At 40.2% G+C, this 23,705-nt stretch overlaps 1 protein-coding gene across 5 annotated transcripts in view; it reads left to right on the forward strand.

Moving 5' to 3' along the window:
* Window positions 1-23,705, forward strand: part of TAFA5 (TAFA chemokine like family member 5) — a 1,062,361-nt gene that overhangs the window by 893,290 nt on the left and 145,366 nt on the right. The window contains exon 6 of one of the 5 annotated variants that reach the window (XM_033958958.1): window positions 5,540-5,594. The exons of the other annotated variants lie outside the window; for them this stretch is intronic. Coding sequence (XP_033814849.1) covers window positions 5,540-5,554 — 15 coding nt within the window. The 3' untranslated portion in view covers window positions 5,555-5,594. Of the gene's footprint in view, window positions 1-5,539; window positions 5,595-23,705 lie in introns of those variants that run through there. 5 annotated transcript variants of the gene reach the window in all.

Consider the following 23,705-nt stretch of genomic DNA (forward strand, 5'->3'; position numbering starts at 1 on the left):
GATATATATCACAAAATCAGATGAGCAGGTCAAAAATTTTTTAATTGGATATGTTTTTCCGTCTGACGGGTTGGTGAAAGAATTTTGTGTGATGGTCAAAGCACAAATGCTGCAACGGCCACATTTATGGAAACCGTTAGGTAAAAGATTTCTATGAGAAACCTCTACATTGGTATCCCTGGTAGACGAAAATAATTCCTTGAGATTGCGTTCTCTAGAAAACGCCATTCTTAACTCAGTGTTTTCAAAAATTTTATTTGATTGAACTATTTTCCAATTGTTTTTCAAGATCTGAGCTAAAGTGCTGCCATCGTTAGAATATTTGAGCACACAGGTCATGATCTCTTCTTCAGGGTCATTGCTTTTGTTTTGTTTTTCTTCCATTAACCACTCTCTGTGGACGAATTTGGCTCTCTTCTTTGATTGATGTAATATGTTCTTAGGGTAACCCCTATCTTTTAATTTACTAAGAAATTTTTTAGAATGTACCTTATAATCAGTCTGTTTTGTGCAATTTCTTTTAATACGTAGGAGTTGTGAAAACGGTAAGTTCTTCTTGAGACTATATGGATGACAACTGTTAAAATTTAAAAACGTATTTCTATCTGTAGGTTTGGAATGTAAATCAAATTCAAAGTTATTAGGAGTTTGTGTTATCTTTAAGTCCAAAAACTCTATTGACTGAGTAGAAATCTTTATTGTGAATTTTAAATGGTCATCACAACTATTTAACCAATCAAAAAAAGTGTGTAGGTCTTCTGTAGGTCCTGTCCACAACATCAAGACGTCATCTATGTATCTGAACCATTTGAAAATATATGTTGCAAAAGGAGAATTTTCAATCCATGCTTTCTCAAACTCACACATATAAAGATTAGCTACCGAGGGAGCAAACCCTGCTCCCATTGCTACTCCCGATTTTTGTTGGTAAAATTCTTTGTTGTACGTAAAGAAATTTTCTTTCATAGCAATGTGTGCTAAATTAAGAATAAAGTTGGTAGGAATGAAATGTGGCTGGACTCTTTTCTCCAACGTTGCCTTGATGACATCGAGAGCTTCACTTTGGGGAATTGAAGTATATAAAGATATGACATCTAGAGAAACCAATGTAAAAGGAAAGTTATGTTTGGAAATGCTTTCTAGTTTATTCATGATGTCCTTGGAATCCTTGATGTAAGAATCCGATTTCATAACTTCATGTTTTAAAAATTCATCTGTGAAGCTAGACAGAGGCTCTAGAAGTGATCCTCGGGCTGACATAATAGGACGTCCTGGAGGATTTTCTAAATTTTTATGTATTTTAGGTACTGTATAGAAAATTGGCAAGAAAACAACAAACATCTATATAGTTTTAATAATTTGACTACAGAAGAAAGGAAGGCTCTTCACTCTTTGTCTCAAGATCGGTCTGTTGTTATTTCTACAGCTGACAAAGGAGGAGCAGTCGTAGTCCAAGATCATAGCAAGTACCACGTAGAGATTTTACAACAATTACAGGATCCTCTAATTTATGAACGTTTACGATTTGACCCAACCAAAAGATTACAAAGAAAAATACAACAGTTAACCAATCAAGGCCTTTTACAAGGTTTTTTGACACAAAAAGATTATAGATTTTTGAATCCTCCTAACCCGATGGTTCCTATTTTCTATACAGTACCTAAAATACATAAAAATTTAGAAAATCCTCCAGGACGTCCTATTATGTCAGCCCGAGGATCACTTCTAGAGCCTCTGTCTAGCTTCACAGATGAATTTTTAAAACATGAAGTTATGAAATCGGATTCTTACATCAAGGATTCCAAGGACATCATGAATAAACTAGAAAGCATTTCCAAACATAACTTTCCTTTTACATTGGTTTCTCTAGATGTCATATCTTTATATACTTCAATTCCCCAAAGTGAAGCTCTCGATGTCATCAAGGCAACGTTGGAGAAAAGAGTCCAGCCACATTTCATTCCTACCAACTTTATTCTTAATTTAGCACACATTGCTATGAAAGAAAATTTCTTTACGTACAACAAAGAATTTTACCAACAAAAATCGGGAGTAGCAATGGGAGCAGTGTTTGCTCCCTCGGTAGCTAATCTTTATATGTGTGAGTTTGAGAAAGCATGGATTGAAAATTCTCCTTTTGCAACATATATTTTCAAATGGTTCAGATACATAGATGACGTCTTGATGTTGTGGACAGGACCTACAGAAGACCTACACACTTTTTTTGATTGGTTAAATAGTTGTGATGACCATTTAAAATTCACAATAAAGATTTCTACTCAGTCAATAGAGTTTTTGGACTTAAAGATAACACAAACTCCTAATAACTTTGAATTTGATTTACATTCCAAACCTACAGATAGAAATACGTTTTTAAATTTTAACAGTTGTCATCCATATAGTCTCAAGAAGAACTTACCGTTTTCACAACTCCTACGTATTAAAAGAAATTGCACAAAACAGACTGATTATAAGGTACATTCTAAAAAATTTCTTAGTAAATTAAAAGATAGGGGTTACCCTAAGAACATATTACATCAATCAAAGAAGAGAGCCAAATTCGTCCACAGAGAGTGGTTAATGGAAGAAAAACAAAACAAAAGCAATGACCCTGAAGAAGAGATCATGACCTGTGTGCTCAAATATTCTAACGATGGCAGCACTTTAGCTCAGATCTTGAAAAACAATTGGAAAATAGTTCAATCAAATAAAATTTTTGAAAACACTGAGTTAAGAATGGCGTTTTCTAGAGAACGCAATCTCAAGGAATTATTTTCGTCTACCAGGGATACCAATGTAGAGGTTTCTCATAGAAATCTTTTACCTAACGGTTTCCATAAATGTGGCCGTTGCAGCATTTGTGCTTTGACCATCACACAAAATTCTTTCACCAACCCGTCAGACGGAAAAACATATCCAATTAAAAAATTTTTGACCTGCTCATCTGATTTTGTGATATATATCATTCTCTGCCCGTGCAAAAAGATATATGTGGGTATGACGACCAGATGCTTTAAAACACGTATCATTGAACACAAATCCAACATAAAACACAATAAGATGACAGCTCCTCTCGTAGAACATTGCTTCATTGCAAAACACAAATTTCAGGATCTTAAATATTTTTGTATTGATAAAGAGGAAAGTAACATCAGAGGGGGAGATAGAAGAAAACGACTTGCTCAAAAAGAAATTAGGTGGATTTATAGACTACAAACCATGTCGCCTAAGGGTCTTAACAACAATATAGATTGGAGAGTATTTTATTGAATTTCCTAACTAAGATCATCACTGACACGCATATTTTCAAACAAAATTTTATTCATACGGTATCTTTCACGCATGCGCATAGAGTAATTAGATAGCTTATAACAGCGCATGCGTCGGCGTCTCCGATGCTAAAGCGCCATTTTTTGTCTTGTTAACTCGAGACAACACAAGTAAGTTCATTCTTATATATTTTAAGATTTTATCATTGTAGGCACGCTCACATGTTTTATTCTCAAAAGTTTTATTCTTAAAGGTTTAAGAAATATCTAATATCCTTTTTTCATTTATGTATTTATTTTCAGAAATTTGACCCCTGAAGAAGCCCAATTCGGGTGAAACGGGTCCCGTAGGGTGTATTGGGTGCATTAAGATAAGTGCAATAGATTTATTTTCATACTTATTTTGAGTTCATTTAGCACTTTACAGCACTTTATAGCACTTCACAATATTATTTGCAATTTTGGTACTCAATGATTGATATCTGAACCCGTATATGCAATCTTAGTGAAAACTTCATTGATCTAAGAGACGGGTATCTGAGAGTACCAAATACTTTTGGTATCTTAAACCTTAAGTTCTACTAGTCTATTTTTTTGTTTATCTTTGGATTATTTAGACTAAGTACATTGGTTCAATTTAGTTTTTTCAAAAAGAAAGAAAAAATGGAAAGAGAACAGCAACACTTACCTTAATGGTTTCCCAGCCAGGACCAACGTTGGTGGATTATGAACTGCCCGACGCTCAAATTATTTTAGAGCGTTTCAGCCATTAAACTAGCCTTCATCGGGGGACAATGTAATTGCTGTGCTACTATGTCATATCTCAGCTTTGCTATTGTGGTTTGAAGTAAATGATTACATCATATGCATTCAGGATGAAGACTTGAAATAACATCGAAGTTATGAGAGGTCTCTTTACTGAGAATTATGCATCCTTTATGATACTTCAGCCTCAAATATTTAAATTAAAATTTCATATTAAGGTAAAAGTGGACTCTTTGGGTTTCTGCCAGGTACTTGGGACCTGGGTTGGCCTCTGTTGGAAACAGGATATTGGGCTTGATGGACCTTTGGTCTGTCCCAGTACGGCAACTCTTATGTTTGTATGTGAGCCAAGTATAGGATAATTAAACCATTGTGACAACAGTGATGAGTTTGGCTCGTAGGCATTGGTGGAATGAGGCATTAGGACATCACAATCCAGAGTAGCTCTGGAATGTTGCTACTCTTTGGGTTGCTGCCAGGTACTTGGGACCTGGGTTGGCCTCAGGATATTGGGCTTGATGGACCTTTGGTCTATCCCAATATGGAAATTCTTATATTCCTATGTACTTTGCATTTATATACTTACGGTTACACCAGCTGTAAACCTAGCATAATATAGGTGCATATGTGTCTTTATAAGACAGCACCTAAGTAGATACCTATTAGCTTTCTTAAACCAGGCAACCTGTTATACAATTATCCTCTAATGGGCAAATTCAATAAAGGCATCCAAAGTTAGGCATTGTGATGATCCGCACTAAGGTATTATACTGCATTTTATTTATATATATTTAGCACTCTGGTCATGCTTGTCTTGGAAACACAGAGATCAGAGATTTTACAGGCCTGTGAATGGCATGTGAGGGACCCATGGCACATCAGATTCTCTGCGCCTATAAGCAGCTGGTCAGTCACAAAGAGCTTTTATGGAATACTAGCTTAGCACACATTTTGTGTTTAACTTTGGATATGTATAAAAAAATCAATAAATACCATACTCTCCTATATCTTAGTGTTCTTCATATCAATTATTGCTTATATGCTGAAACCATATTCACCATAATTCAAAGAAAACTCTCACTCACCATTAAAGAAATGAAATTATATGAAATTTAATATTGATTGTAACCTTTAAATAATTTCCCTGTTGTTTTGATATTGTACTTACAAATTATTTAAATTTAAATGATTTAATCTATATGTAAGAATGTCCATTTTTTTTTTTAACTTAATATGATAAATTGTATGTCTGTGCATTTTGTTACCCATTTTTTAGATATTTTTAGCTATTTGTACATCGTCTAGAATGTTGAATAGGTGATTAATCAAACTATATAATAAACTTGGAAACCACTCTCTCCGTGTATATCTAAAATGGTCGTGGCGTCTCTAATCTCTCTCTTCTAATTTGTTAGAATGAGAGTTTTCTTTGAATTATGGTGAATATGGTTTTATATAGATGGTATGCTTCTGGGTATGCTGAATATTGTGTTTCAACATTGCAGGGGATTATTCCTTGAAACAGCTTTTAATGTGAAACGCCGAATTCACGTCGGAGCCCCATTCAGTGTTTCTACATAAGATGAGATAAGTTATTTATTGGCTCTAAGCATATATAGTTATTTAAACACTAAGAAAATTAATTTGAAGGTCGATGAGGAGGCTGGCTACTTTCAGGCTCGAGCATTACATAAAATAATAATACAATAATAATAATTATTTATTTCTTGTATACCGCTATACCAAAAGTTTGAAGCGGTTCACAACAAAGAAACATAGAAACATAGAAATAGACGGCAGATAAGGGCCCACGGCCCATCTAGTCTGCCCACCTTAATGTCCCTCCCCTACCTTTGCCCTGTGAATAGATCCCATGTGCCGATCCCATTTGGCCTTAAAATCAGGCACGCTGTTGGCCTCAATCACCTGTAGTGGAAGACTATTCCAGCAATCAACCACTCTTTCAGTGAAAAAGAATTTCCTGGTGTCACCTCGTAGTTTCCCGCCCCTGATTTTCAACGGATGCCCTCTTGTTGTCGTGGGACCCTTGAAAAAGAAGATATCTTCCTCCGCCTCGATGCGGCTCGTAAGATACTTGAACGTCTCGATCATGTCCCCCCTCTCTCTGCGCTCCTCGAGCGAGTATAGCTGTAATTTGTCAAGCCGTTTTTCATATGGTAGATCCTTGAGTCCCGAGACCATCCGGGTGGCCATTCTTTGTACCGACTCCAGTCTCAGCACATCCTTGCGATAATGCGGCCTCCAGAATTGCACACAGTATTCCAGGTGGGGCCTCACCATGGATCTATACAATGGCATAATGACTTCCGCCTTACGACTGACGTAAGAATAACATACAACCAATATTTAAAATACAAGATAAACAATTAGTATCTAATACAAGATAAAAACAATCAGTAAAAAGGATACAACAGGTAAAAATCAATAAAAGTTAAGACAATAGCTCAATTAGAAAGTAAAAGCTGTTAAGAATCATAGTAAATTTGGTAGTAACATGACTAAGAGGAAAACATATCAAACAGGCGTGTTTTTAGTGATTTTCTAAAGTCATGATAGGAAGTAGCCTCAAGTATTCAAGTAAGATACTCGAGTGTAGCCGCTGAGGCCATGTATGAACACTCTGAAAGAAAGTTTTTGAAATGTTTTAGACACATTATTATGACATGATATAAGCAATAAGTGATATTAAGAACACAAAGGGCTCCTTTTACTAAGCTGCGCTAGCGGTTTTAGTGCGCGGATAGCACACGCTACAGTGCCGCGCGCACTAGACGCTAACACCTCCATTGAGCTAGCGTTAGATTTTCCGCTTAGCGCGCGCTAAAAGCGCTACCACAGCTTAGTAAAAGGAACCCTAAGATATAGGAGAGTGTGGTATTTATTGATTTTTTTTTATACATTGATTATTGCCATTACTCAGAAGAATTAATTATTAAGGCCATTAATTTAGTACCTTTGGACATGAGCATGTACACCTGCCAAAGGCTGGTGTGAATTGTCATGCTCAATTAGTGGTATTTAGACACGGAAATGCACGTATTCTATGACACAGTACCTAAATTCTAGGAGCACCCTGACTCATCCATGCCTCTCCCACGGTCACACCTTCTTTGGAGTTGCATGCTATGAAATTCAGGCACACATCTTATAGAATAGGACGTAGGGTAGATCCACGCACAAGTCCTAACTACACTTCCCCCTCCCCATTCGCGGTTTCCGCACTCGCGATTTCACATAATCGTGGGGGTTTTTTTGGGGGGGAGGGGGAAAAAAACCAAGCCCATATTTTTGCCTTCTCCCCGGCATCCCGGCCTTAACTGGTGGTCTAGCGGGCTTTCGGGGCAGGAGCGATCTTCCTACGCTCCTGCCCCGTGTAGATCGCCAATAGGAAATGGCTGTGGGGAGTTCCCGTTGTAGTCTCGAGAGACTACGGGAACTCACAGCAGCCATTTCCTATTGGCGATCTGCATGGGGCAGGAGCGTAGGAAGATCGCTCCTGCCCCGAAAGCTCGCTAGACCACCAGGTAAGGCTGGAATGCCGGGGGAAGGCGGGAGGGAGGCGAGGGTGGGTCAGAGCTGGATATTCGTGGTATTTCCCTATTCGCGGTCCAGGGAGATGTGTACAGCCAATTAAGTTCTTGTTGACACAATTTAGTGATAATTATTAGTGCCAATTTAGCCAGTTACTTTGTGCCACCCACACCCAATATTTTGTGCCTAACTTGAGTGACCTACACAGAATCTGGGAATATTGGTTTTTCAGATGCATTTTTTTTTTAAATCAGAAATAACTTGTGCATGTGAAATTTTAAGTTAGTATTTACAGAAAAGGAACGCTTGCTCCATTGTATATTTAGTTTATAGGTTATGTGATAGCTAAGTTATATGTTGTAGTTGGTTCTGCCCTAACATACATATTAATCATTTTCTAATTATATTGTTTATTAATTTGGCAATAAAACAAGGAAAACAATATTCAGTGCAATGTTTGACACCAACAATGAAAAAAGGCGTCACATTTTAAGAACCAGTGTGAAATGTGTTTTCCCCAATGCAGATGTTAGCAGTCTAGTGCTGTGTAAATTACATATGGTAATTATATGCAGAAATGTTCTAATCAGTGTTTGATGTGTCACAATATATTTATGTTTATGCGTTTTAGTTGCTGGAAAGTCAGGCAGGAAATAAAAAGTCTTGAGTGTGTCATCTCATCTAAAAATTTGTTTTCCAATTTAAATGTTAAGAAATACATTTGAGCTGCAAATTTGTTCGACTTGAGGCTTTGTGGCATATCCTAATCTTATCACTATTACGTTTCACTTCTGATATAACTTAAAATCAAACGCGGTATAACGTACTAGCAGTGGTGTAGTCAGAGAACGAATTGTGGGTGGTTCCTAAAGGGGAAATGATTGGGCACCACCTCCAGTCACTCCCCCTCAGACTCAAGCTTCAAAAGAAATTAAGTATGGTACCTGAACTGATAGGGATCCCCAAGCCCCACTAGCTGAAGTTCTCCCTGTCAGAGGCAAAAACATCTGTGTTCAGTTCAGCAGTTGGCAGCTCTTTCCTTTGCTGCTGAGGCTGGCATGCCTGTATATACTCCGTTTCTGTATATGCGCCAAAACTGAACATGCCCTGAGTACCAGCTCAAGAAGCAGCTGCCAACTGCCGAGCTGGACACAGATATTTCTAGTGCAGGGATCTCAAAGTCCCTCCTTGAGGACCGCAATCCAGTTGGGTTATCAGGATTTCCCCAATGAATATGCATTGAAAGCAGTGCATGCACATAGATCTCAGGCATATTCATTGGGGAAATCCTGAAAACCCGACTGGATTGCGGCCCTCAAGGAGGGACTTTGAGACCCTTGTTCTAGTGACTTTGGGGTGATCTTCAGCTGTCGGGGCTTGGGGATCCCCACTAGCTCCCATAGTAGTGTGCCACTGTTGGGTGGGCTTGAGCCTAACCAGGCCCACCCATGGCTACACTGCTGAGTACTAGGTAGAGTTCACAGTATCCATAAAATTACTGAGAATTGGGTCATAGTGTAGACTTTATATCAAATGAGAGAGAAGATCATTCTTAGTATTTGTTTATTACTTAAAGGGCCAATTTTCTTAGAACTTGACAAAAGACTCCCCCTATTGATTGCATTTTATTAGAGTGTTTTATATTTTCTTAACTGTGTTGTCCAAGCCTTGAGAAAATCACATACATCTAGGCTCTATCCATGAAATAACAAGGAGAACAGTGTAACTTAACTTCCACATCCTGTTGCTAGATTTCCAGTATCTTGTTTATTCTGAAAACATGGAGGCTTTTTTACTAAGCTGTATTCTATGTTAGTTTTGCCATTTGCACAAATCAAATACTTGAATAGCCTGAGCACGTGAGAAAAATACACTTCATTGTAGTTTTGACAATGGTCAGTACACACATACATACTAATGTTTGTACTCCTATCATAAGGTACCACTGTTAAGTCGTTCTTAAAAATTTACCACCACCATTCAACAAATTACGTACAATTGGAAAAACTGGAGTAGACTAAACTATAATTTTTGGTGGAATTCCCTATGTCATATATATATAAAATGGAAAGATATATTGCAATACAGCGAGGGTGTTTTAGAAAATTTCAAGATGTGTGGGAGCCATTAACAAAATATTGCAATGATTAAATGATTCTTTTCCCTTGATTTACAGGTTCATTTACGAGGGGGGAGGGTGGATTATTTTATTAATATATATTGTACATTGTATTTTATTATATAATAGGAAGGGTTGGGGAGGGTGGGGTTAATAGCATTTTATGTGTACTCTTGATGACTATTAAGTGACATATTTATGATCTATTTGTTATATTGATGCACTTATTGTACGTTTAAAAATGAATATAGAATTTTTTTTAAAAAAATTTACCACCAATAAAGAAAAGACTCCTGATGCAGACCTGAAGAATAAAAGCATTTCTAGCTCCTTTGGTCGCCTTCGTTTTTACTGTCATCTTTATCCCGAGAAGTGGTCGTGAGGAACACATTCAAGTTGCACGTGGCAGGGAAAATACATTTGAGAGGTACGGGGTAAGGGAAGGGGGCATGGGAGGGGAGGAGAGGTGCTGGCACCAGGGAGGACCGCCCCCCACCCTTTACTCCACCACGGCCTACAGATCCTGATTATGTCTCTTGTTGGTTTCTTAAGATTCTGTTTCTGCAGCAGAACCAGAACCTTCAGCATTCTACCATAAAAAAATAGTTTTGGCTTTTCACCGACTCCGGCAGTTTCCATAACAGGGGCCATCCTTCCCTGCCTGACTAAAGGGGAGAGAGGAGATAGTCCTTGGAAGGAAAACGGGGTTTGTGGACAGGGCCAATGTCTGTGATTCGGCTCCTCAGCTGGAGCACTATCTATGCCAGTGTCTCTCAAACTGTTTTTTTTTTAGCTCCGGCACACTGAACAGAGCAAATGTTTATCGCGGCACATTATAATAGAACTTATAAAATTTCAAAAGCAACAAAAATTTAAATTTGAGAGCTATTTATTTAAAGTTTTTAAGCACTATGTGGGCAATTGTAACAACGGTGAAATTCAAATAGATAGAATAGGATTGCTAATCAATGCGATGGATGTGCTTGTTTTTGAGTGCAAATTAACTCAAAACACGGCTCGAAAGTCGACAAGCAAACATGGTTTCTTTTCTTTTTTTTTTTTTAAATTTAATTTCTGCCAGAGCTGAAAATCCAAGTTTGGAAAAGATAAAAGGAACCAAATGGTATCAACGCCTCGATTGCTTTGTTCCTCCAGTCAGACTAACTACTGCATAAAAAATAAAGCTAAAACTTGCTGTTATTTTACAAGGACCAATCTTGTCAAAGAATAATGCTTCTCTGGGCGGTTGTATCCGTATGCACACAGACGCTCATAACATTGACAGATTCTTACGTACTTAAAGTACATGTCATCTGTTTTAGTGTATACTTATGAAGGTAATTTTTAAAAATAAAATAAAATTTTGGAATCTCTCATGGCACACCCAGAATCTCTTTGGGGCACACGACTGTGCCGTGGCACACAGCTGGAGAGACACTGATCTATGCAATGGAACCAGAGTTTGGTAGAGACCCTGGCATTTCCTCTAACATCAATGCAAGGTGTTTCAAATATATGTAACCTCCAAGTTATAGCATCTTCTAACTTACCATAGAAAGATATTTGGTTAATATGGTCCCTGACCCTGAGTAGCCAGGAGTAATAAGCAGCCTTAGAGCCTTTAAAGCTGATGGACTGTTGTATGGAACAGAGAACCTGCCTGAGAGAAATAAGGCAAGGGAAAGAAAAAATTATTATTATATAATCCACCTGGATCAACAAGTCCAACCAAAGTAAAGCCCTCTATCCAAGATATCCCTCGAGGAAGTAACAACTTTACTCCCAGAACTACGACTAAGTAAGGAGAATTAGGAAGAAGAATACTAAGGGCTCCTTTTACTAAGGTGCGCTAGCGTTTTTAGCACACGCAGGAAGTTACCACGCGCTACGCTTCTAGAAATAACACCAGCTTAGTAAAAGGAGCCCTAAATAATGTAACTGTTAATATTATATTTTTGGCTTATTTACATGTCAGGGGCAGACTGACAATGATCTGGTCTCTGGGCAGTAAGTGTTATGGGCTCCTAACCACCTATCAAAAATGATTAGATGGAAGCTAGGTAAGAGTGGATTCCTTACTCTTGTAGGCCCTCGGGCACTGCCCTATTGTTCCAATGGTCAGGCAACCCCTGCTGGAGTTTGCAAGTGGTGTAAATTTTTAACAAATATATTCCCAGTTATTTGACTGTCCAAGCTGAAGTAAATCGTTCAATGTTAGCAATATATCTGGATGTGTGGACTATTTTATCAATGGAAAGAAGTGAGTGGATTCTGTGCCAGCCAGCCTTCCAGTTCTGCTAGCCCTGGCACTGCCCTCAACCGGTCCAAACAAAAATAAATTCCTGTAGCCCATCTGATGCGTATAACCAACCCAGTTTTACACTAGAAAATACATTTAAGAGTGTGTAATATTTCCAGCATGAGGAGTGGGGACTCTATTTTCCAAAAACACAATTCTGAACAGAAGAAAATAATCCGTTCTTAAAATTACGATCTGTTCTGCTGTGAATTGATGAATAGCTCACAGTTTCCTGCTCATTCTTTTTAAACTGGGTGCAGCAATTTAGATCAAGCCATATGGCTATGTTAAAAATTATGGAACGGTGACATTTAAAATGTAAATACATAGTCAGTTTTATGATGAATAGTTTTTGTAATGAGCAGAGGAGTAGCCTAATGGTTAGAGCAGTGGCTTAGAAACGGGAAGGCCTAGATCCACATGTGAGTGGTAGAACAGGCTAATAGCTAGTGCAGTGAGCTGAGATCCTGGGGAACTTGGTTCAGTTAGCAATTATTATATACAGGCCATGTGTGAAAATATCAATTCAAAAACCAAAAATACTCTCTTCACTTTTTAAAAATCTTTATAATTCTTTAAATGTTTCTTGAAAATGTCAGCATGATAGCATGATCGCTCTATTTCTAATATAGTCTCACTATTTTGGAGCTCTAATATATAAGAGAACACTCAGATCCCAGTTTGCCGCCGGCTATTCAACTCAGCCTGTAAACCGTTAATGGGACAATCCTCATTGGTTTGACCTCAACCCTCCAATTAAATAATTAAATATTATAACTTAAATGATTTCCAAGCAGTTCTCCTTCTTTGGATATTATTTTTAAGAGTGCTTAGCTCAGTATTCTGTTTTGTTCTCCGTTGCTGACGAAGGCTGCCCGCGTTTCGCTTGGGCAGCGTCGGGGCTTAGGACAAAGGTATCCTTGAATTATAATCGGCAGCTGCTTTTCTCTGCTCACTTTCATTTCGGCACGCTGGTTCTTCAAGCTAGCAGTTCATCCGCATATGCAGGTTTTATACGAAGTGGGACTTTCCATGATGAGTAAAAGAGCCATGTGATTTTGTCTCTCACGACTTAACTACAAGACTCCTGAGGCAGGCCCCTCTTGGGCCGAAACTCGATCTTGTCTACTCATTTACATTAAAAAGAGACTGAACACCAATTGGTCACCTTTGTTGTTAATTTTTTGTTATACAATTAATTTTCACATGCCTCATTTGGATCACTTCCAAATTTTTTAGCGTGTTTAGCTGTTCCTAGCATGTGTTTTTCCCATGCGCTGAAGCCTCTTTTTAAAGTGGTTCAAAAATGGTTGACATTGCCACGTCTTATTAAAAACCACACCATAACCGTGAAATTAGTGCATGGTCATTAGTGTGAGCCATCAATATCACCTATTTAGTAGACATTAAAGGCTCCCATGCGGATCCTGCATTAATCAGTCAGCGTGTGCCAATGCCCACATGCTAACTAGTATAGGGCACGTCTACTCTCAACCCCCACGCTAAAATATAACATGTATTTTGTGGCACATTGGAAGCTCATGCCGAAACAACAATGGCTCCTGAGCACATGCCACAAGTGTCATTTTTAGGTAGCAGTAATTACGCTTTAGTGCTTACCGCTGCTTAGTAAAAGCCCCCCCTCCACACACACACACCAGTATATCATGCTATGCAATAAACAGTAACTATTTTAAAAATGCTATTAATCCTTTGCCCCAAAGGACTGAAGTAAAGACCCAGAGAAAGCTTCATAATACTTGAAACTTCATTTTTTTTTTTTTTTTTAATCTCTGAAATGATTTCTTCACCAGAAGCCTTTAATAAAAGATACACTGTATAAAAATTGTGCAAGTAAATTAAATTAGTTTTTATGCTTTTAGAAACAGGGAATATAACAGTACAAACTCATACCTGTTATGTTTCTGATGCAAAACTATAGAATCCATTTGTCTCCTGCCGTTATTTTCATATCCTGTGAACTAAGGCTTTTTTATGTGGATGTGCTCAAGCGTAAAGTGTTGATTTTGTTGTTTGGATTTTTTTCATACATTTTGAATGTATGTTTTGGTTATATTTATATTCTGTCCGATATTCAGATCACAGGAGACAGAGGGCTATTGACTGTGGTTGGCGGTGAAACTGTATTAATGCCAGACATATCCAATGACCAGCATTGAATTTCCAGATCTGCGGCCAAGACACCAAGTTAAGCTAATATTCATCAGCTAGCTGGCTAAGTCCCAGTGGGCAAAGATACACCTGCTTTTTTGGCAGATCTATCTAGCTGCTGAAATTAGCCAGACAGCCACTGAATATTGGTGGTTACTGGCTAAGTTGTAAGACCAGTGCTATAGTAAGGGGGTGAGGTGGGGCACACCGCCCCAGGCGTCATCTTGGTGGGGTCACTGACACCTCTCTGCTCCCCCCACGCCATGCTTGTGCCCTCCGTCCCCCCGTATCTATTTAAATCTTCGCCGGCGCGAGCTACTTCTCCAGCTTGCTACTTGCACCGGCCTGGCTCCCATCTGAAATCACTTCCTAGTCATGGGGCCAGGAAGTGACATCAGAGGGAAAGTCAATGCCGGCACAAGCAGCATGCTGGAGAAGATGTTCGCGTTGGAAAAGATTTAAAGAGATACAGGGGGAAGGGAGGGCACGAGTGTGGCATAGAGGGCAGGGAAGGAACATGAGAAGTGGAAGGAGAGGTGGAGAGGATGGTGCAGGGGGCACCTCCTACCCTCTCTGTGCCACTGCATGCGAGTAAAACGGGTACAAGTGGATCAATTTTTTTCACTTTCAAAAATTACAAAAACTAGGGGACACTCGATAAAGTTACAGGGAAAAACTTTTAAAACCAATTGGAGGAAATTTTTTTCCATTCAGAGAATAGTTAAGCTCTGGAACGCGTTGCCAGAGGATGTGGTAAGAGCGGATAACGTAGCTGGTTTTAAGAAAGGTTTGGACAAATTCCTGGAGGAAAAGTCCATAGTCTGTTATTGAGAAAGACAAGGGGGAAGCCAATGCTTGCCCTGGATAGGTAGCATGGAATATTGCTACACCTTGGGTTTTGGCCAGGTACTGGTGACCTGGATTGGCCACCGTGGAAATGGGCTACTGGGCTTGATGGACCATTGGTCTGACCTAATGAAGCTGTTCTTATGTTTTTTTATAGCCAATCACCGGGCAAACTGCTGCCTAGCTATGTGCTATTTGGCTGGCCAGGAGTCATTCCTGTCCAGCCCAATATCACTGAATATCAGGCAGATTGTTTGTTTGTTTTTTTTGCCCTTCTTTCTTTAAACTTGCAGTCACTTATTTTGGCCTGATTATCGTCAGAATTAGGGAGTTTCATTCTGCTCCAAGGTCAGCTAATGATGGGAATCATAGAACCTGAATATGTTTAGAAATCAATGCTGATATTGCGGCTTTGTCCTTAATTACCCATTTTTCTTCATTTCTGTTCAGGAGGTCTTCGAATCACAGTATTGTATCATAGACTTATGGTCGAAGCGAAATGCTTGTGAGCTGTTTTGCATGCATGGCATAAAACTTCAGTTGACAGGAAAAATGGTTTATTCCCAGCAACAATCTCGGACATTGTTATAATAGGAAACACTGCTTATTACAGTAATTATAGTACATCAGTCTCAATTTTCCTTAAAAGAATATTTCATAGAATTATTTTAAATATATAAATGCTAAATTATTATAATAAATATGAACTTAACAACCTATCCATTCATTGGCAGACTTGTTAAGTACTTCGCCAACAATTCAATTTTATACAATGTACTTGAAATGCTTAGGTTAATAAATAAGGAAGAATACTTTATTATATATACTGTATTTCCCCATGTATAGGCCGTGGCCTATACATCGATTTTACAAACCGGCCTAGTGGGCATGGCTTGCTTAAATGGGGCAGCCTATACATGGAGCAATACATCATCCCTCCCCCCTTAAATACCTCCCTTTCCCATAATCCTCCTGGACAGCCGCGCCTGCCTCCAAACACGCTGTGCGGAGCAGGAGCAATGTTTGTGATCTCAGGCCTCACCCCGTGCCCTTCCTGATTGGCTGCTGTTGCGAGAACTGACGGCAGCCAACCAAGAAGGGCGTGGGGTGAGGCTTGAGATCGCAAACATCGTTCCTGCTCTGCACAGCGTGTTTGGAGGAGGCAGGCATGGCTGTCCAGAAGGATTACCAGCAAGGAAGGTATTTAAGGGGGGGTGATAAGCCGCAGCTAGTAACATGAGGGGGGGGGGCTTATCTAAGAGTTTTAAAACCTACATCGGCATTTCCTATGGCCTATACAAAGGGGCGGCCTATACATGGGGAAATACGTTAATGAACAATTCCCCCCCCCCCTTTTTACTAAGCAGTGGTAGAAGTTTCTACCACTCCCTGTAGAATTTCTATGAGTTATCACCACTTTGTTAATATTGTGAATCACACTAAAATCTTATATCGATGCGCTGTCACACAAATATATGCACACATCCATAGGTATTCTAGAGAAAAACAGGGGTCTCAAGTGCTCACAGCCAGAAGCCTGAGATATACTTCAAAGCTAATGACTGATACAGTGAGCTATCATCGGTCCCGTTTATGTTCTCTATACCAATGGTTAGTGGTTATTAGTATTTTCTTCTACTTCTATTTCATTGTATTTTCATTCTTATTTGTTTTTTACTTGTTTTTTTACCCTTTTCAGTATATATAAATCAGTTCTTTTGCCAAACATTTCCCAAATGACTTAGCTTTTCTCTCCCTCTTTTTGGCTACGGAAGATCTCCGTTTCGCACCCATACATTAACAAGGGGCTTCGTCAGGAAAGCGCCAAAGGCCACTGCAAAAAAAGCAAAACAACTTTTATCTTAATTTATATACCGTTAAAAGGTTAGACTCAATGTTAACATTGTCACGTATAATTATAACTACTTGTGAATGACAAGGCTACAAGGCCTAACTCATGGGGACTCTATCGTATCTTAAAGTCTTCTCCATATTATTTATGTTACTGTTTCATTTTTAGTTTTTAGTTCTTTGTAAGTCATATCATTACATAATTCTATAGTTTTTATTTTATATTTTACTTCATTATATTCTATTTTGTATTTTATTTCATTTTATTCGAGCGAACCACCAGATACCAATTACTACCCTAACTTAGGGCAGAGCTAACTAGAAACAGCATAAGCGCAATCTGTGGACACGATTTATTACAAATACAGATTATCCAAACGTACCTCTTACTATCCCCAGCGCTGTACAGCTATTATTGTTGTTAAAGTGTATAATCTGCTTTCTATCAGGATTCCCACAATGTGAAGAGCGGAGAATAAACTAAACATTGAGAATCCAGACTTTTAAATCTGGGGAAAGCGTCTGACATCACATCCGGCGAAAAAACCCGGATCGGACAAACCCATCCCCCACACCTGCTCGTGACTTCATTTTATGCTAATTCGCAATATTAAACATGAAATTTCCCCGACACTGCGTCAATACGATGCAACTTCATGTAAATGCTATGTAAGTATATACGTGCTTATATAAAGTTGTATACCCAACTCGATGTAACCCGACAAAATTTTTTTAACTTAAAAGAAGGTCTGCCAATTGATAGCCACATTTAACCCCTGGGGTTGTACGCTACCCAAGCGGTCGATCCACCTCTGTTCGGTTTGTAACCTTTTAACGGTATATAAATTAAGATAAAAGTTATTTTGCTTTTTCTGCAGTGGCCTTTGGCGCTTTCCTGACGAAGCCCTTTGTTAATGTATGGGTGCGAAACGGAGATCTTCCGTAGCCAAAAAGAGGGAGAGAAAAGCTAAGTAATTTTGGAATAGTTTGGCAAAAGAACTGATTTATATATACTGAAAAGGGTAAAAAACAAGTAAAAAACAAATAAGAATGAAAATACAATGAAATAGAAGTAGAAGAAAATACTAATAACCACTAACCATTGGTATAGAGAACATAAACGGGACCGATGATAGCTCACTGTATCAGTCATTAGCTTTGAAGTATATCTCAGGCTTCTGGCTGTGAGCACTTGAGACCCCTGTTTTTCTCTAGAATACCTATGGATGTGTGCATACATTTGTGTGACAGCGCATCTATATAAGATTTTAGTGTGAATTTCTATGAGTGTCAGAGCATTTAGCGCCCTGGGTCATGATAGAAACCTCTACCGCGGTTTAGCAAAAGAGGGCCAACATTCTTAGTTTCAATCCACTTTGGGGTAAAACCATATAGCAAGAAGTAGTTTTGTTTTGTTTTCCATAAAGAAGAAAGCCATTATCAAGGGATCAAAGACTACGTTTAATCAGAGCTAGCTACAGTACTTTGGTCTACAAATAATCCAGTCACTATTGAGCTAGCAGCAGTCAGCATTTCTTTAAATATTGGAGGGCCGATATTCTGCCGGCATTGGACAGCACGCTGTTTGCCTGATGCCAGCACTCAACCGGGATATTCAATGCTGGGCCATTTCCAATGACCAGCAGTGAATATCCGTAGCAACTTGAATAGCTGCAGCATCTTAACCGGTTATGCCAATATTCAGTGCTAACCTCTTAAGTGCTTAGCAGCTAAACATAGGCCTGCTATTGATGCCGCCTATTTTAGCTGCTAAGCATAATTGGTTAGGCGCTGAATATCCATGCCTAGCCAGCTATGTCGCGCACAATGGCTGGTTAGCAGCTACCTGCAAATATTCAGCAGGAAATAGCGGGTATCTCCTGCTGAAAATCTGTGGTTAGGTGCCAATGTGTTATTTAACCAGCCAGAAGCTGTTCCTGGCTGGTTATATAGTTGGTATTTGGGATTGGGGGGAGGAGGTGGATTTGTCAATGGAATTAAATGCAAATGAATATCTAGGCACAAAGGCCTGTATTCTCTATATGGCACCAGCTTTTTAGGTGCCAGTAGGCACCAAAACTCGGTTAAAAAAATGCTGTTGAAATGATATTTTTAACTGAGTTTCAAGACGCCTACTGGCGCTTAAAAAATTGTGCCTCTGTAGCCGCTTTAGGCTGCCTAACACCACTGTGCTGGAATTGGTATTAGGCGGCCTGAAGCGCTTATGGAGGCTCGATTCACATCATAGGTAGGCGCCAAAAATGTAGGCAAGGAAATCCATGGCTATCTATGCCATAGGCCCGTTTCTGTACCCGGCACCATCGCGTGATTGGCATGCGATTGGTGGCTGCTTTTAAGGTGGACACCACCAACCGCACTGAATCCGGGCTGATGTCCCTTATTCTATAAACATTGCTTAACTTGATAGGCACATAGGAAAACAGCACCTACCGCAGGTCAATCAAAATTAGGCGCCATTTGTAGAATTGCTTTTAGTGGTGACTAAGTCAACGTAGGTGCCAGTTTATTAAGTCAGGGTTTTTATGGCCTAATATACCAGCACCCAAGGTAGGTGCTTACCAATGCGTAAATGGATCCACACTCAAACTCTTTCCCAAATTCATCCCTAACCATGCCTATTTGCCAATGGACACCTTAGTGTAGACACCTACATCAAACTCATAGGCACCTACCAGCAAATTATATTTTTAAAATAATTTTAAAATCTTTTTTAATGGAAATTCCAATTATCAGTGCTAATTAAGCCAATTTAAAAAAAATAAGTGCCTAGATCAGCTAGACATCTGCACCTAGATGTAGGCACCTTTTATAGAATCTGGCTCAAAGTGCCACTGGCCATTACCCATATAGTAACATGGTAAATGACGGCAGATAAAGACCTGAATGGTCCCTCCAGTCTGCTGATAAGTTAGACCCATTAAAAAATACATGATTAGATTTACTTGTCTATTCTTTGATATTTCTGGGCCATAGGCTGTAAAGTCTGATAGGTTCCAAATGCTGAAGTTGCCGTCCAAGCTCACTCCAGCCTATCCAACCATCCCATTGTTTGCAGGATAACTACCGTAAAGTCTGGCCAGTAACATCTTCATGTTCCATATTAGTAGAGTTCACACAGATGCCGACCCTAGCCAATCCTACACCGAATCACCATATATGGGGCACAGACCGTGCAGGTCTGTCTAGTTACGGCCTTAGTTCTTTAATTTACATCCTTCATTTTCTAATTAGAGATCCTCTATTGCTATCCCACACTTTTTTGAATTCCTTCACCATTTTCTTCTCTGCCCCTTCTCACGGGAGGGCATTCCAGGCATCTACCACCCTCTCTGTGAAGAAGAATTTCCTAACAATTCTCCTAAGTCTTCCTCCCCATAACCTCAAATTATGTCCTCTAGTTTTACCATTTTTTCTTCTCTGGAAAAGATTTGGTTCTATATTAATGCCTTTCAAGTATTTAAACGTCTGTATCATAATTCCCCTGTCCCTCCTCTCCCCCAGAGTATACATTGACATATAACAGTGGTAACCAAATACCTATCCATTTAACTTAATTTAGGATGGCCTTTTTATTATCCTAAATTAATTGGATAGCATTACAAGTACCTCTGCTGAATATCGGGGTGTCAGGTCAAAAGCGTGCCGGGACAAAGGCGCGCGCAGACAATTGAGCGCAGCGCGGAGGCGCGCGCTGCAGAAAATTACTGTTTTTAGGGCTCCTATGGGGGGCGTGGGGGGGAACCCCCACTTTACTTAATAGAGATCGCGCCGCGTTGTGGAGGGTTGTAACCCCCACATTTTACTGAAAACTTAACTTTTTCCCTGTTTTTATGGAAAAAGTTAAGTTTACAGTAAAATGTGGAGGGTTGCAACCCCCCAAACTCCCCACAACGCCGGCGCAATCTCTATTAAGCAAACTGGGGGGGGGGGGCTCCCCAACAAAACCCCCTGTCGGAGCCCCTAAAAACTAATTTTCTTTGGCGCACGCCTTCGTCTTGCGCTCAGTTGTCGGCGCGCGCCTTTGTCTTTCGCAGGGTTGTCTATGAACCGAACATCGGTGGTAATTGAGTAACTTTTGGCTCTGTCTTGACTACACCCCTGGACTAGAGCATGACATGGGGGACACATTTTTTCCCCTCCCCGCAGGAACTCATTTTCCTGTCCCATCCTGGAGAGTTCTTTTCCTGTCCCTGCCCCATTTCTTCAAGCTCCATCCTCATCTGCACAAACCTCAAACACTTTAAAATCATATGTGTTTGAGGCTTGTGTGGTTAAGGCAGAGCTTACAGGAACGGGGTAGGGACAGCGACGAAATTTGTGGGGATGGGGACAAATGTGTCCCCTTGTCATGCTCTACCCTGGACCACCGCACAGTAACTAGAGAGTGTTGTGGTAGTTAGAGCAGCTATTCTGCAACATTATCTGATTAAATGCCACTGAACAGCTGGCCAGCACAATTTAACTGGGTAGGAGCCTCACCTGCCATATCCAGCAACCAGCAGTGAATTTCTGGTCTATTTTTGGCCAGTTGAGACATAGCCAGCTAGGCCAATAGCTGCTAGCTGGCTAAGTCTTAATAGCCAAAGATATATTGCCCTTTTAGCCGGCTCTGGCTGCCAAACTTAGCCGGTATGCCATTGAATATTGGTGGTGATCGGCTATGTTATGTGACATGGAAGGTCACTGGCCAATCTAGCCAGGTACGTGCTATTTAGCTGGCCAAGAGCCATTCTTGGCTGGCTAAATAGCACTGAATATTGAACCTAAGGACTTTACTTCAATTCAAAAATGGAACCAAGCATAAAAGATCTCTAAGGGAGAAGAAAGGATTTTAGAGTTTATTAGTAGGGATGGGTAAACTAGATAGGCAGTAAGTTGGCAGTGGTTCCAAACATATTCTGTTGTGGATACAATGCAAGATGACTGACAAAATCATCAGACTCGTCAAAAATAAACTACAAAATCAGGGTTTTTTTTCTTGGTTCTGCTTCTCTAAGTGTTGCAAATTTGCCTCATTAGCAGATTTTCGCAAGATGCATCTAACACTGACAGTTTATTTTAGGTTTGGAAAATGTCAACAGTCTGGTAAACTTGTTTTTCATTCTTTTGATTTTTACAGTGGCATCATCTCATGACTCGCCTTTCAGTTGGAAAACACTTTTCCTATTTGAATCCTACTTTGAAGTTCATTAGTAAACAATTCACATTGGCATATATAGCCAACCCTCCAATTTGGGGGAGCCCAGAGGTAGACTGTGTATGGGTGGGAGAATGCTTTCTATCCGTTCCTTCTCCTCCCAGCATGCCCAAAATAACTGGTCAACAATCATTTTGCTACTGGAGTTCTGTCACCTGTACCTTAACAATGGCCTCATGTTGACTCTAAATTTGAAAACAGTGTTCATCTATCACATCCTGTTTTTAAGTTATGCATCAGTTTGTGTTTATATCATTTTCATCAATAACGTTACCATGAAGCATCGGTATTTTGCTATTTCTGTAACACAATATTGCATTTTAGGACAGCTCATCGATCACATATACCAGTAGTTTGAAAGTTTATACTAAAAAGTGATTGTGCTGCTTTTTCTACCTGTGAATTTTTATATTTTGTTTGTTTTTGTCTAAGATAGTATAATTATTATGAGCAGACGAGGTTGTGTTAACCATCCTGATAATTTCTGTTATGTCTGCGGACAATTTACTGCACAAGATCAGTGAAAGAATCTGTCACACCATCTTGGCTTCCTTTTACCAAATGGTACGAGCGTAAAAGCAAGGGTCTCAAACATTTCTGAACATGCTGACATCACTTTTGCGTGAGTTAAGAGAGGCGTAAATGTATGCTGTAGCATGTCTCCTTATTGTCTTCGTGCTTGTTTTCAGAGTAAACTCCTTAACACAAGTTTGGTGGGACACAGTTCATACTCGCAATATTGTGCCGATATGGCAAACTGTCTAAAAAAAAAAAAATCAGTAATGTGTATCTCAGAAACCAGACGTGCTAGCCAAATTTCAATTACAGATCTAAAATCAGCGTCATTAAATTAACCAAGGACACTTCCTAAGTTCTCAGTAGCAAAGAAAAACTTTTTTTTTGTTGTTGACCAGTGTACCGTATTTTCACGCATATAACGCGCGCGTTATACGCGTTTTTACCTACCGCGCATAACCCTCGCGCGTTATATGCGTGAGCGCGGTATACGAAAGTTTTAAAACATAGTTCCCACCCCGCCCGACGCCCGATTCACCCCCCCAGCAGGACCACTCGCACCCCCACCCCGAACGACCACTCGCACGCGCTCCCACCCGCACCCGCATCCACGATCGGAGCAAGAGGGAGCCCAAGCCCTCTTGCCCGGCCGACTCCCCGACGTCCGATACATCCCCCCCCCCGGCAGGACCACTCGCACCCCCACCCCGAAGGACCGCCGACTTCCCGACAATATCGGGCCAGAAGGGAGCCCAAACCCTCCTGGCCACGGCGACCCCCTAACCCCACCCCGCACTACATTACGGGCAGGAGGGATCCCAGGCCCTCCTGCCCTCGACGCAAACCCCCCTCCCCCCCACCGACCGCCCCCCCCCCAAGAACCTCCGACCGCCCCCCCAGCCGACCCGCGACCCCCCTGGCCGACCCCCACCCCCCTTCCCCGTACCTTTGGAAGTTGGCCGGACAGACGGGAGCCAAACCCGCCTGTCCGGCAGGCAGCCAACGAAGGAATGAGGCCGGATTGGCCCATCCGTCCTAAAGCTCCGCCTACTGGTGGGGCCTAAGGCGCGTGGGCCAATCAGAATAGGCCCTGGAGCC

Source organism: Geotrypetes seraphini, chromosome 9 (genome assembly GCF_902459505.1).
Source record: "Geotrypetes seraphini chromosome 9, aGeoSer1.1, whole genome shotgun sequence".
Classification (NCBI taxonomy): Eukaryota; Metazoa; Chordata; class Amphibia; order Gymnophiona; family Dermophiidae; genus Geotrypetes; species Geotrypetes seraphini.